Source organism: Ceratina calcarata, unplaced genomic scaffold (assembly GCF_001652005.2).
Source record: "Ceratina calcarata isolate Rehan_Ccalc_2016 unplaced genomic scaffold, ASM165200v1 scaffold351.2, whole genome shotgun sequence".
Classification (NCBI taxonomy): Eukaryota; Metazoa; Arthropoda; class Insecta; order Hymenoptera; family Apidae; genus Ceratina; species Ceratina calcarata.
The window spans coordinates 178,178-194,467 of NW_017158043.1; the positions used below are offsets into that span (position 1 = coordinate 178,178).

General features: G+C 42.4%; 1 protein-coding gene across 1 annotated transcript in view; it reads right to left on the minus strand.

The window, feature by feature from the left end:
* Positions 1–1,569: 1,569 nt before the first annotated feature.
* The window catches only part of Glut4EF (Glucose transporter 4 enhancer factor), a 70,576-nt gene continuing 55,855 nt past the window's right edge, over positions 1,570–16,290 (minus strand). Inside the window, exons 6-8 of the mRNA XM_018025380.2 lie at positions 7,009–7,109; positions 6,233–6,497; positions 1,570–5,965 (exon numbers count right to left, since the gene is read on the minus strand). Of these exons, the coding sequence (XP_017880869.1) occupies positions 5,747–5,965; positions 6,233–6,497; positions 7,009–7,109 (585 nt within the window). The 3' untranslated portion in view covers positions 1,570–5,746. The remainder of the gene's footprint in view (positions 5,966–6,232; positions 6,498–7,008; positions 7,110–16,290) is intronic.

Sequence of the window (16,290 nt, forward strand, 5' to 3'; positions counted from 1 at the left end):
CTCGGCTGCAACGAATTTGACTAAGTAATCGTATCGACGTTCACTTCGTAAGAAGATACATATGAAATATAGCTTTCGGTGCCTACTGTCGGTCGAGCGTTTTGATCGAAGCCTGGAGACGACGCGACGAGAAAGTTTTACGCGCGTACGTAAATTATTTAGACTCGCTTGTGTCGTTCGTCGTTGATCCTCCTCAGACACATTCGCCTCGATCGAAACGACCGACCGTTGCTTCTCCTTTTTTTTGTACGAAATAAACCTGAGGTATCTTTAAGTCTGTAAAGCTTCCGTTACGAATCATTTTTTTTTTTATTTTCATGTTAAGTTCTCGTTCTCTTTCTGTTCTTACCGCGTTCTCTCCGTAAATTCTACGTCTTAGCGTGAAAAATTTTCGCCTCGTGAAAACTTTCTCTTGTTTGTTCTTCGTCACTATTTTTTTTGTGATTTTTTTTTCATTTAAATTTTTATTTTAAAATAAAGTACCAGAGAACATTTGGCATTTCAGATGGCACAATCGTTAACCTTGTACTGCGATTAGTCCACGTAGTGCCTCGTGTACTTAAATTCACGCCAAAATTCTCTTTCGACGTTCCTCGCAAGAAAGGTCTCTCTCTATTCGAAAGGCATCGCTTTTCAACGTCTCGTATGTACAGGAGCAATGAAAATATTTGTCGGTCTGACTGGTGCCGAATAATACTACTTACTCGGTTACTCAAAACGTTCAATCTATCAGGTTCGTTTAAAAATATAAAAATAGTTACTTGCTGTACAAGCAAAATCTCTTATGTATAAAAAAAGAACGTAACGATAAAAAAGGTATGAAAAATATTCTGTCTGCAAATGATATATTAAAAGGTGGAGCGTTTCGTGATAGTTTCTGATTGAAAAAATACTAGTTCTGTATGAAAATATTGTTTTTAGTCACTCGTAGCATTATTCGGCGTTCTGCTGTGGCTACTACGGAAATATCCGATTGTACACGGCCGAGAAACACCATCCCGAATTCGACAATTTTCTTTTTTTTTTACTTAAAAGAAGGAATCTATTTGGACGGCAGTTACTTTCTATCCTACGCACGAGCGATATGCTTTCGACTCGTAACCTTTGTCTCCTATTTTACATTTTCTTATCACGTTGTCCCTTCTCTTTTTTTACATATACATGTATAACGAAGTGAAAAGACGAATCGTCTTCCTCGATTACCTTTCAAGCATCGTTCGATCTCAGAGCGCAAACGTTCGCAGTTTTCATAAACGACAGATTTTTTAATTTATTCAGAAATAAATTTCAACGAGAATCGATCGTTTGTGTTCTAAGATCGAGATCACTAGAACCTTAATCATTTTTCTAAGATCAGCGGGCTTAGCCGGTTTCTTGCATTCGATCGAGCACATTGACGGTTTTTCCTTTGCCTCTGATGCGTCCACGAAATACTGTTCCATCAGAATTCGTTCGGACTTGGCATACATAGATACATGTCCCCGTTGCCAGTCAAACCGATCGAAGAAACCAACGAAAACAAATTGCTAAGTACGCGAACAGTGTATTTAAAGAAAAGAAAGGCAAATATAAAAAAAAGAGAAGTGATCTTTTATTATGTTAGTCCCGCGGCGGCGTTGATGAATCGTTGAAAAGTTCTGTGTTAGATATGGAGGCAAATTGTTTAAATCGATCGGAAATACAAATAATGTCTTTGGTTCGGAAATACAATGATTCTATGCACGTGAGTGTCGCGGCAGGAGTAATACCGTTGCGATAATAAGAAACGTTGGCAGATAATTGAACTGATCCTGTGATAATCTTTTCCCCATCCGAATTTAACGTGGCTTCCCGCAAAAAAAGGACTCTATAATTGACTATTCTCCCTTCTCGCTTTTTTAAGTTTTCTTCTTTGTTCATACGACGAATCGTCTCTTTGTTTAATCTCAAGTAACGTTATAATCGTGTTAAAACGAACGTAATATATGTATATAATTATAACATTACTATACATATAACTATTGTATATATAGGTATATATATTAAATATCGATAAATGAGAATGTTATAAATCGTAGAATTATGCGAGCAAACGAGGATAAGTCGTCTCGTTCACGACGGCGAAGAACCGCGCAATTAAATTGTACTAAAAAGATGAGCATCGATCAAGACGATGGAAGTACTCTCTTCATAAAATAGAAAGAGAAGACGAAACGAACGGGCATTAGCCTTATATTACACATTTAAAGTCTTTAAAATACCCTCCGAATTTGATATCCTCTAGTCTTTAACAAAAACGAATAAAATTAGTAGCTAGTCATTGTTTGAAATTTGTCGACGTAATCCAATCTTCATGTCTCGATACAACCGAAACGGATTGATTATTAATACGTAGTATTACGTAGAAAAAATCATAGAGATCAAATGACATTTATTATTCTTGGGCGTGTATTTCATCTTGCCCAAAGATTTTGCAATATGTCCAAACTAAATTTTTCTATGTCGCATCGCCGAATTTCTTCGTCGCGATTACTAGTAAAAATCATGTGTCTTTGTATGTATGCATGTAAGTGTCGTGCGGACGATCGAAAGCGAGAAGGTCTAACGATGCCGGTGAAAAGTAAAAACGCCCCGCGATAGATAGACAGAAGCTGCTTCCTTTATGCGTCGCACAGAGTCGAGTTCCAGGAGAACAGTTTTGAAACATTATCGAAGCAACTGTATTTAACCCTTTCACTACGACGGGCGTATATATACGCCCTTCGGAGTCCATCGATATATACGACGGGCGTATATATACGCCATCTGTATTTTTATACTTTGATACCTTTTCTATTTTACCAATTGATTCAATATGGACTTTATCGTTCTTTGGAACATATGAACTACGCTTTTGTCAATTGTTTCGAACGATTTTTTATTAATTCTTATCATATTTGTTGTGATATTGCCGTTACAAGATGCAATAAATGATCCACTGGTCTGCGCGGCGCAGCAACCGACGTGCGTATAACGCGCCGCAGTGAAAGGGTTAAGAAAACTCGAAAACTTCGACTTGAACTGAATCATAATTGAAGCTTGTTAGAAATTTGTTGTCGTCTGTGCCAGGCATAGGAAATTCGCCCTGCGAAATTATGTTTCTTATCTGTGTCGTTTCTCTACACATACACCTATATACGCATTTTCCTAATATACATATATATCCAGAGGGCGAGATCCTGGAGAAAGGATCCTCGCCGCTGGGATACAATCGATCGATCGATTCAACTGCGAAGCCCAACTATTATCTCTAAACGAAAAGTTCACACGCAGCATTTCATTCTACTTGCTTTCGTCGGCGAACGCGGTCTTAGGTCGTCGAGAGGAGGCTATGGTAAGCAGCCTGAGCCCGACACGCACGAGGGGGCGGCCACCTTCGTAGCCGTATATGCGTGTATTTTGTTCCGTGCACGAAGCTCGAAAACGACGTAACAATCGTTTTCTCTCGTATTTTTTTATCGCATGATTTATTTCGCGCTTCAACGGATTACTTTTTAATCTGGCAGTATAATAATTGGTGTATAAAATTTTGCATCGGCGCGCATTTCCTTCACTTTATTTCTCCTTTCTCTTTTTTTATTCTAATCGACGCGTTACTTTCTCGTCACGTTTGATCATTTTGTCATCAACCTCGGTCTAATTCTTGCCTAATTTATTTATGTCGGCCAGCGGCGAATCCGTCTAATTAATACGATAAAATTTCGAGATAAAATATCACATGATTTTCCCACTAGGCTCGCGACGAAATGTATCTCTTCGTTCTCGACTTGCCCGGCTACGTCCTTCTAGGAAGAACAATCGGTCGAACCGAATATTCGATACAACAGTTTCTCTCGGTCTTCCGTTCGTCCGGAACGCGTGTCGCCTGCGTCTCCCACGCCGTTAATTACGTACGATATACAAATTATACTAAATTGACTATGCGAACGCGGTATCCGTAAAGAAATACCAATATCCTAGCAGACAAATTAACGCGTTTACTAAAATTTTCAATTCGCCAATAGTCAAAAATATAAAACTTTTAATGAAAAAGTAAAAATGTTTAGATTCAAAAACCTATATTGACAAGGTATGTGTTATTTAAAAATATTTGTTTATTTCACAAGACGTGAATAAAAACAAAAGTCGATATTTGACGCGCATAAATATACTAAAACAATATTTGCTAAACGTATCATTCCATACTATTTGCAACAAGTGAAAATTACTTTCTCTTGCTCTGCGCTCTTTTCTCTCTCTCTCTCTCTCTCATCCTCTATTTTTTCTGAACGAATACACGCGCACGGAGTCAACGTGAGGACGAATGGATTGACCGTACGCGTGAGACACGCACACGCGACACGGGCCACGGGGATCTCTCAATTTTCCGCAGGGATCACGTAACGATCGTTCAAATCCCCCGAGAAAGGCAAGGCGAGAGAACCCGGCGAGGAAATCGAGCCTCGATGCTTTCGTCGGATGAAGGAAGACCTATTGTAATGACCTAAGAATCGGTTCGGGAACTTCCACGTTTTTCTAACAGGGCACGCGTTTTTGCCGTTATCGGTTTTCGGGCCGCGCGTGCCCGTCGAACCAGAAAAAAAAGAATTATCTTTCCTCTCTATACTCTTAATATTCTTCTTATTTGCTGGCGAGCCGGAAACGAGAACGCGTCGCGCGACTTCTTCTCTTTCCTCCGGACTGAGGAAAAACGAGGAAAGCTAAATAGATAGTTAGAGAGAATGACAAAGTGAAGAGGAGGAGGGAAAGAGAAGTAGAAAGGGCGCGTCAGTCGTCAGAGCATCTCGTTCCGTGCGCCAATTATTCGCTACCTACTAATCAAAATCCCCTTGTTTATTACGGCTAAAAAGACCCTGACGGAGTTTGCCAAGTGCCAGAACGAGAGCGATAAGAAATCGTTTGACGATCGGTCAACGATCTTTTTCTAAAATCATCCAGTTTCGTTATATATTATATATGCTCGAGTCTCTTCTTCACCGCTCTACCATACTAGACGAAACCTAACTTTCCGTGTATTTAGACGATGCTCGAGGGCGGTCTTACTAGGCGTTCTGTATCCTCTTGCCACGCACGCAAGTCGATCGGCCCTTTTAGTCGTCCGCCATCCGTCATGGGATTGACGTTTTCTCTTAAAATCTGTCTCCCTCGCTGCCCGATTTCCATCAGATGGAAAATCACGGCGGAAACGCGACGATGGGATACAAGGAAAATAAGGAAGTGAAACACGGAGAAGAGGTGTTCGACGCGTCGACAGAACGTTAACAAATATCGTTTAATGATCTTCGGCTCGACGGTGTCTGACGAAACGTCGTCTCTTCTCCTATTTCGTAGATCCGATTCCGGAAGATGGTGATGGTGGACGATATCACGCACGATGTACCCGTTTGTACATCTTTCCATGATCGTGATTAATGCACGACGCGAACCACAGTGGAGGAACGCACGGTTTATCGTTCGCACGAGTGCATCGAGCGATTGTGTGGTCGCCATCGCCGCGCGGTAACCGAATGTCGCGAAACGATGATAATGACGACGACGACGACGACGATGACGGCAATGGGTGTTGTAACATCGAGTGGTGGTTACGACGATGTGACTGACTGTGTGAAATTGGCAATTGTTTGCTGGCAGTTGGCGAAAAGTTTTTTTAACGTAGCATTGGCAAACTCTGGGGTCGACTCGGCGACGGTTTCCGCCCGCGGACATACGAACGGGGCGGCCGCTTGGCCTAGTCGCCGAAACGGCTGCAGGCCTTTTTCCATTTGCACTGCGTGCACCACAGGTCGCGATGCTCCATACCGTAGACCTTGCGGCACTTCTTCGTCTCACCGCGGACCCGCCGCGGCGACGACGGCATCTTGCCGATCGAAACCGTCAGCAGGCTCATGTTCTGCTGGTACGCCTGGAACGGTCGGGGTGACAGCTTTATGTGTTTGATAGGCGTTCCCTGCGGACAGAAAAATCAGATTGTTTTCGCATACTTATTCAGACACGTCGACCCTGTAAATATATTATGCAAGTTGACTTCGTAACGCAAGAATCTGATTGCATATTGAATAATTCTTATACAAGTGCAAGGATAAGTATACGACTTCTCTCTTCTCAACACGTGTACAACCGTTCGACATATGTTTCCAATAAAATGCACGTGAAAACGAGATTAATGAGTTGCGAAACGATCCGACAGCCGATTATCATATCGTAATCAACGTACCGGTGATTGCGAAATGGTGAACGTGGTGTTCCGTTCTCTGTTGCCGGGCATCGCGTTCTCTGTGTTGTTCGTGGCGGAAGTGGCCTCTAAACGGAGCTGCTTCTGATACTCGGGGTCCTCGTGCGGAGGCCTGGCCATGTCTCGGTGCGACATTGTCGGCGGCGAGCTCATGTGATTGACCGCCACCTCCTGATAATAAAATTCCTCTTCGTGGTCGGAAATGTCATCGTCCTCTTCGTTATTGTAGCCGTTCGACTTTTTCGGCCTGCAAAACGTGCATTATCCTCATTCAACACCCGTCTATCTCGGAAAGTCGTTCGATTCATTCTTCGTCGTGTTCGGCATTGGCACGAACACGTCTTATCTTATCGATCGGTTCAAGGTTAACGCCGCGAACGTCAAAGGCTTCGAGGAACGATACGAATCCACACATTTTTCACTATATCGTTTAAACTATTTATTTTAAAAACTCGTACTTTGCTCGATGTTGTACATTTTCAAATACAAAGTAACGTGCGGAGGTAGAATAAATTTTGTTACTTATTTGAACTTGTCGTGAATGAATAATTGCCAGAATAAAAACGCGATCTTATTACGGTCGCCTGTAGATCGGGAAGGTCTGATACTCGTTAGACCAGGGTTAATTCTTCGCGTACACGGTTTGGCGCTCGGTTTCGTGCAACGGTCGCGATAAAATATACCGGCGCGTTGAAAGCTCGTAGGATTTTCACGAGACTTGTTGCGTCTTTGCGGCTAGCCGAATACGTTATACTTACCCCAAGTGTGATTGGCGCACGTGCTCTTCGATAAGCGCCACGGTAGCTTTGATCTCCAGACAACCTGGCCAAGTACATTTGAACACTACCGCTGCGTTCGCCTGAAATCACAACGAATTTGCATGGTTTTTAAAAAGATCATTTTCACAGTTTAAGTTAAAGATTATTAACAACATTTATTGATAACTGTTCTTGCAAGTTACAGAGAATAAAACATTGAATTGCATCATATTTTCGATCGATCGCACAGAGTTTTGTACTAAAACAAATTTGCAAGAGGATTTGGGTTTCGAATTCAACTGCTGGTCCGATTAACGATTGGTCGTTTTAGTTTATTAAAAAGTGGATGGCAGAGATATGAAAATCGCAAAAGAGCGAAATTAAAGTGAGAATCGCGGGAACCACATGGCTCGGAGAACGCTGTATCGTTCCTGGATCAATAGCACGTGATCGTGCCGGTATAAACAAAGAAACGTGACGCGCAGCGTACGCGCCGGCTGGCGCGCATCGATTTTCCCTTCTGCACGGGGCTTCGCACGATACGTGCGATTCCATGCTGTTGGAGGACGTCTAAAATCGTTGACGAGATATTTTGGCATTTCGGAGGCTTACACGGGAAGCATACAAGATTATTTCCAACAGAGTTTTTAACACCCCTGTCTGCAAATCTTTTCAGCGCTTTATATTTTCTATATCGCGAATTACAATACAAATTGTTCACGTTATTATAAAAATAGTCTACAGTTAATATTGAATACTAGTTATACGATTTTTTAAACATTTTTTGATATTACAAAATTAAAATACAAACGATTAAAAACTTGGACCGTTATAATTCTTCACTTTTTTTCTGATTTTGAAATAATAACGCGAATATACTACGATGCTGTATTTTAATTATAAAGAGGTCGAAAGATGAGTATTTATGCTTAGCCAATAAAAGTTCTATTTTCGGCGATAGAGTCAGTGACCCAAATAATAACCATTAAGATCGAGGGGCCTGAAAGCTGAAAAATTCAAGTCTGGAGACAATCCTTTCCGATCAATTATTTCACGTTCGACGTAAGTTTCTTTTTTACTGCAATCACAGGGGAGAGAAACTTCGAGCAGCGCGATAAATAATAAAGAAGATAATGAGGATAGGAGACGTTCTAAAGCTACGTTTGTCGAAGGTATCGATCGCCGCTTCATTTTAGTCAACCACACGTTCAGAATACGTACTACATAGATCGCAAGATACATAGGTTCATTGTCTAGGAATGGAAACCGGCTCATCTTTATTTCAAAACTTTTATGTAATTCTAAATTTGTTTCTTAACGTCGTCGTCATCAAGAGATAATTAATAATTAATTCTCCTTCATTTTGTTCATTCGTTTAGGTTTCATGATTTAATTATAAAGTTAAAAACCATTAAGAGAATAGATAGAGTCAGTCTATTGCTTTAACGAGTTAAATTAAAAAATACTACACGTTTCCAATAAAAATAATCATCATTTCATAGGTCTGTGTGCAATTAACAGACTTATTGTTCGTACAAAATTATATACGGTTAGCAGAAACCAGCGGACCACCTTGATTTATCTTGCGTAATTACACCTTGAGAAGTTAACGAAGCACTTGACTTTTACAATAAAAACTCCACGCATATAGAAGGGAACAGAGTTTTTCTTTATATTTTTATACACCTGTGCGCGATGTCAACTGAAAATTTCGACACGAGTGTCCGACATTGGCCAGGCCCGAAGGGCACATTCGGAATAGTTGTCGAAAGGTTAAAAGCGAAGGACGGCTACGAAAGAGGAGTGACACTTCGAAGGAGCGCTCTAGCCAAGTAACGAATTCTTTGCACCGCGGGTCATCGGCGATCCGCGAACTTTGCCCGATAAAATATCTACGCACCTTAAAAGAGACGCGTCGCGTTCTTTCGGTGAATATTAAACATGCGGAATATTTTAAAGAACGGTAGGAATGATGTATAGATGTATAAATCTCTCTGCGAAGGATATTAATCCGGCAAATGCCACAAACCTTACTCGAAGCTTATGCATACTTCTCCACCTCTTCGTGATCTCTAAATTATTTTCCTTGATGCATTTCGTATTGCTTAAGATCACCGATCACAGCTTTTATTATGCAAATGCTGCCATTTGGAAATCTATTGTCTTAGGGGCAGTCAGCTTGACATATACTTCACTAAAAAATAAATCATGCTGAGCATGTAACTGTCGATATCGAACAATGTTGTGCCCAAACAGATAACATTGTAAGAGTGACAAATCGACAAGATATAACTTCATAGAACAATACACTCGCATTTGAGATAAAGAAACGTGATATTAACTAGCTCTATGACAATTATTTTTCAAGGACCAAAGCTTTGTCAGCGAGTGTAACGAAAGAAGATTATTAACATAAGAAAATGTATGGCAAAGTTTACATCGATATTAATAAATTTTTTCCAACGATGTAAGAATTTGAACGCAGAGAAATGCATCGCGAACGCAGTTACCGGGAGAGCCAATGACGCAAATTCTCCCCCTTGACCAACTGAATCAGACGGCGAACGGTTTACGCCGGTACCTCTAGGAGCTTGAAAGTTCCAGTGGAACAGAAAAAAAAAGTCGGAGTCGCGAAAAGCTGGTCTCGCTTCTTCAAGGACCTTTCCCGATCGTGACATCACCTCTGGAACGGTACACACGGCGTACAACACGGCGTAGCATAGGCATTGCCGAGGTCACAGACCTTCTATGCCGGTTGGCAGGCAATGCCCTCCCTTTGCTTTGCCTTGCCTTGCCTTGTGCCTCGTACCAAAGAAATCGGACCCGATCCTTTTCCCTCTCGCACGCTCCGACTTTCAGTCACGTTAATAATCACCGATAGTCGTTGACCGTTGGATGACGAATTGTCCTCCGTTATCATCGAAGCACATTAGATAGATCGTATATTTAAGAAACCTCTTTTAAACCAGAAGCTGAGATTAATAAAAGAATGAGAAACGCTCCGACAAAACGAAATAGAAGAAATCTATTAATCGTTCGTATGATTTTAAGATAGTATCTATCCAGTGCGCGTATACAAACGGATCGTGTAAAATATCTATTGATCGGTGGATCACATAATAGTCGTTCGCGGACCAGTTTCGTAGGAAGAAAAAGGAAACGATGAAGCCCGCGTACGGTAGTATGTACACGGTAGCGTACGTACGCTGTGTATATACATGTACACTAGGCTGTGTTAATAGGTTGCATCGTGCGCGACGCGATGCACACAATACGACCGATGTAATTGGTCACGGTCCGTCCCATTGGCGAGAGATCCTCCAAAAGGAGCAACGTGAGGGCCGCAGAAAGAGAGATGTAAATCTTGAGAGCGGAGCAGTCGGGAGAGAGGACGATCTTCTTCTCGGTACGTATACACACATATATGTATACATATATATACACGGTTGTATCGTTTGCGCGGTCTTTTCAGTCGGCAGGGATGAGTAAGCGGGCCGACAGGGTTGCCGAGTGAGCTAGAGTCGTCCGTGGGTGCATCGCGAGCAAACGATACGATGTTGCCAGTAGAATGTATATAGTGTATAGCCGGTGCTCGGATAGCTGCAACAATTACAGACTTTGCTGTTGCAACTATCCGGGCAGGTGTGTCGCACAAATTATTTCCGATTTCCTCCTTTTTCAACAGTTCCAAAATTTAAGGACGTGCAGTCTGTGGAAGATTATGCTGACTTTAAATTGTAATTATTGTAGAATGATCTCCTGATTCAATAGCAACTAATAAGATAGACTAAGGCACGACGCGCAAAACAAGTTAATTATCCCTGTTCCCGAACGATACGCCAAATTCCATGGCGTCACAGATACTGATTTAATTATTCCGTAGCGAACAGTACCATTCCTTTACTAAAATAGCTGGAATATAGAAGATCTCTCGAAATATTGTGTAAGCGAAATGGTTTAATAATCCTGAAAGATTCAATTAATACCAAAGCTATCGCACTTCTTTGCGAATCGCCGTGGCGTACAGCTCAGGCATTTGTGGAGTTAATTGAATCTTTCGGGATTATTTCCAATTGTAAGATACTCTTTTCCTAACATTCGCGTAAATTTCTGCGTGTAACAAGTTGCAGTTGTGTCCGGAATTATAAACGACGAAGCAAACCCGAGATAAATCGTATTAATACAGTCGAATTACTTATTCTATCTATCCAGAGTCAAATATTATAGTCATCGGACAGATCTGAAATTTATTTGCGTCTGCTACTAATATTATAAACAAATATGAAACTTTTTATACTTAAAAACGAGAGAACAGAAGAGATTTTTTTAATATACCAAAATCCCTGTATCTACCCTAGCTGCGGCGACAACTTCGGTCACAGTCACGCGACTATCTGTCCTATCGTTCTCGCATCTCGTGCGCACGCGGCAATGGCCACGCAGTGCACGCTCGCTGGAATCTACCCGATAATGTCACGCACGCGTGTCTTGCGCGCTCGTTTCTCGTTGCCACGAATTGCTTATAATTAGACCGTGCATACGATCGTGTAACTCTAAGTAAGAACGGGGGGCAGCGACGTGTTCCCCGCGAATGAAAATTCCAGGCAAGGTCTCCACCCCGCGATGCGCAACGCGTGCTCGTTTCGCTTCCATCGCAACGGAGCACAGGCTTGTATACATACATATATACAGTAAGTACGTTCGGTGCGCGCATGTTGTGGACGAGCGCTCAGAGCGGTTCTGTTCTCTCGTGAGACACAACCGGCAAGCGAATCGAGCAAATTCACCGTTCGTCGGCGAACGCAACGCAAAAGCGAGACGCGGGGCACGCGAAAATCGATCCGAAACTACTACTTGCTTTCCACGCGGCCACTCGCTTTCTCCCCGCGTCACGCTACCTTGGAAACAGCGCGTGCCTTCCCTCGATCATTCGCGACGTTTCTCACGCATCACGGATCGAACAAACCTAATTCAAAATTAACAATCGTTCCAAATTCACGCGTTGCCCTGATTGTCAATTTCGTATGGAGCGCGTCGACGCACGGCTGCGTAGGAGGGACACATCGTCCCCCGTACACCGTCTCTCCGTTACGTTACCTACCACGGCAACACGTTCGTTGACGTCACGCTAATTCGATGTCAATTCCCATTTTGAGATCGCGTCGTCACCATGTACACGCGATAGCCTCCGCGCCGGTGTGGCATGGCGCGACATCGGATGTATCGCGCGGTCGGGAAGAGATGGAGCAAGATGGCCGTATGTACGGTTTCGGTTAAGGAAGGAAGAAAGAAAGAGAGAGAGGAGTCGGCCGTGAAGAAGTGGGGAGGCGAGGGTAATGCCCGGGAAACCAAAACAAACCAGGCTTCTGTGTGTTGGCGCGTCGATCCGTGGCGTGTGGTGAGGGTCGGACGTTGACCCTTCTTAACACACGAATGCTTTACGCACGAACGTGGAGTATACAGGGTGACGGGTGAAAAATCCATGGGTTTGTTATGGGGGTATCCGTGAAGAGATAGGGAAGAACGTATTTGCTTGAGACGCGCGAGCGCCGGCCGGCCGGCCGGTGCGAAGCCCGCGTCCAGAGATTAGAAAGTTTTTGGAGTAAGCGCGAGGGAACGCGAGGCAGCTGATAAGCCGACGCTGACGACGAAAACCGATGTGGCGCGTCATAAAAGAAAGTTACACGCGATGACTCGTACAATGTTTCGTTCGATGTTTGTTTCGTCCTGAAGAATGGGACGGTATAACTGAGAGACTATTATTATTGATGGAAAAAATGAGCTCGAGGTTTTTCCACGTTCTCGGCTTTGTGAACGCCGTCACCGTTGAATGACAAGTGTACGCGCGCGTCAAAGCATGCTATTGTTTATCGAAGCCCGTTCGGCGGACGGTATCGGCGATAATAGATGCGCGTAAAGAGCAAAAAGTTGGTCTGTTGTCTGGCCATTGTTCCGCGCCGTTAATGCGTAGAAAATTCGAGCGGTGAAAAATGTGCGCCGTGGCGCACAGAAACGCAGGCTGAGACGGGGTAGATTCGGCGCAATTCCCGAGCAAGAACAAGAACGGAGGTCGACGACACGGTGAACAGAGAAGGAGAGAATCGGTTTGGAGCGCGCGAGAAGAGAGAAAGAGAGTGGGGAGCAGCGTTCAACATCCGTGAGTCACGATGAAACTGCACCAGGATATTCAACTGTTTACACTCTACCGAACCTTGTCATCGTCAAGTGAATTACCGATTCCGAAACGGAGAGGTTTTTCAGAAATTTAATCGTTCCGCGTTACCAAACCACTCGTTTCCCCGTTAACGGACGACGATCGGTCGTTTAAAAGATATACGACGAATCCCGATTTACCGGCGTGATCGCCGCCATCATGAAGGTCTGCGCCGTCGTCGAGGAACGGTCGCTCGGCCCGTAGATCCGAAGGAGAACAACGCAAAGAGGAAATAAGATAAAGGGAGCGAGAGGCTCAGAGAGCAAGAGTGCAGGAGGGAAGCAGCGAGCGTGCGCAGTTGCGTTGTTTACATCCACCAACGCGGCGTGCGTCTTGTCTTCGACAGGGTCTTTGCGAAACATTAGATGACGCTAGATCATCGACCACGCACATTTCCCATGCTTCTTTTATTACTGAATGCAACGTGTTTTTATCGTTTCGATGAGCGAAGCGCGATAACGAAAATCGATAACGAGATAGGCCGGGGGCTCGCGACGTGACGCGCGAATCGTCGGTCATTCCCTTCGAGCGTTATCGTCTTATCGTTGACTTTGACTTTGACACGGGGTACATTCCAGTCACACTGTAGAAACCGGCTGGTCACCTTGCCCACTGTGCCAACGATAAAAATGGACGAGTCGTTGTTTCGCGTTTGAAAATCGCTCCAGATCCGAGACAGAAACAAACGCGACTTGATTACTCATGCTCGGACTCTTCTGCGCAGCAGCGGTAACAGCAGCAGCTGGCATTTATACTTACATCGATGTTAAATTCATTTTTACAATGTCGATTTAATAAACACTGTTAATTCGATCCAAACGTTTGTTTTCTATGCGAGAGCGATTAGTTATGGGAACAAATTAGCATAATAATATCGCAATTCTACTTTCCAACGGAGATTAATTCCGCGTTGATTATCCTAATTAACTTGGCTCGGTTGTACTTTCGCAGCGATTTGATTACTGGTTCACTCGATCGAGAAGAAAGCAGAGGAACGTATTGTTACCGTTGGAGTAATTGAAATTGTAATTGGAACATTAATTATTTATATCGCGACTCATCAAATTATACCCAGAATCAAAGGCACTGCAGTAATTATAGATAAAAATGTTAGACGTTGCATTTTCGTTATTTCTAATAACCACACATCATTCTTGATACATTATTAAGCTTCTTAAACTTGTATGAATAAGATCTCTGCCAAAAGTTTAAGACATGTACTAAAAAGCTGTGTTTAATATTTCGAACAATGAACTTCTATTAGAAAACATGATAATTACAAAGAAGTAAGGATTGTAAAATTATTCGGCCTGTTTTCCTCATGAGGAATTTTTAACGCATGATTTCTAATATTCTAATACACAGTTTTGGCATTTTTTGATTAAACTATACGTGACTTGCAACTGCCTACATTGTCTACATGTTCTACAATTCTTAATTTGCATACTTTTTATTGTATATCTTAAATAATATTCTCGAACTTGAATGTTATTTCAACTTTAAAATCTTCTCAAGTCATGTATTAAGAATTATACAAAATTACAAAATTCGATCATTGTTGCATTCATGTTTTTTTCATATACATGAAAGCTGCTCAGTAATTCAACGTTACTGCTGTGTTCTGCAATTCTGTATAGTAGATATATCATTCCGTTCTCTCTACAATTTACAGTATTATTCTTTCTCCGAGAAATTTTTAACGCGATACCAGACACTACGCGATTAAAAATTCCAGCCTCGTTTTAAAAATATCCCCGAGTACTTTACTTTTCTCGCCAGAGCAAATACCGTATAGCTTAAAACCACGGATGTCCGAGAGTTCTCCAGTTCAGCGAGCAGTGAACTCGCTGAAATCTCGGTTCCCTGTTGCTTTCTACCTCGTTTTCGTGGCCACATTCCAGACAATTACGTTTCGTTAAGAAATGGCGAACGAACATCCGAAACTGGTAGATACCGTTACCGAACACGCTTTTCGTCAACGAGCATCGTCTCACGGCTCATACTTTTAATTAATCCACGACACAGGCATTCGTGGAACTCGTGAGACACGTACGCTTCGGAATCTTTAATTATACCTCGAGGCAGTCTTAAACGAAAAAAGATAAATAACATTTCTTTTTTGTTAAATAATAAATCCGATCGGTTCACCTAATTGACGATAAAACGTAGTATTTGAACTTTCGATTTTTATGCGTCGACGTTCGGGGAACTAATATTGCCGAGTGTTCAGACATTTGATATTTGCACGATTCATTAACGAGTTCCAGTCTGGACCCTCGCTCGAGGATCCACTTCATATAACAACGTTAATAATGAGCAATTTAAAAAGTGATATTTCTGATATTATAAACACAGAATATTTAGACTCAATGGCTGGCATGCTTTCCATGTTTATAGAAACGCCGATCTATTATTTACTTGGTCACTTCTATAATTGTGAAACTGCGTATGATTCTTGGAACCGGTGCGAAAAGCGAGTCTGATTGGATCCCGCCGAGGTAAATGCCACGGGCCATAGAAATGGCAAAAATAAAATGCGATTCAGACGTACGTTGCACGTGGATTTGTTTCTGCGTATTAGTGAACGTTTCAGTTAAACACACATCGTCAAAATCACATCGCAAATAAGGCGACGTTAAGAAAAATGATATCTGTATTCAAATTTGAAACTCGTTGCGATAAGTCGTGGCTTATTACCGATAAAAATTATTCAGGCAAAAAGAGAGCTGGCAGGAAAAATAGAGAAACTGATAGACAGAGCTCGTAGTAACGGCGAAGTATAATTATATACCGCTGTGCAACTTTCGAAACGAATGGAATTAATTAAAATTGTAGCGGAGGTCTCACGAGATTTTTAAAACGGATACGTACGGTTTACATTCTCGGGCAGACTTCGGTGCAGATTTTCTGATACCTCAATTATACGGGAGAAACGGATTAAACGTAGCGAATAAAAAACCAAGGTCACTCCCGCAAATGTTTGAACAGGTGTTACGAGCTCCCAGCTGATTAATGCCTCGTACAGTTGGAACAGTTAAATAAACGAAGGGAAAGGATATGCGAATGTA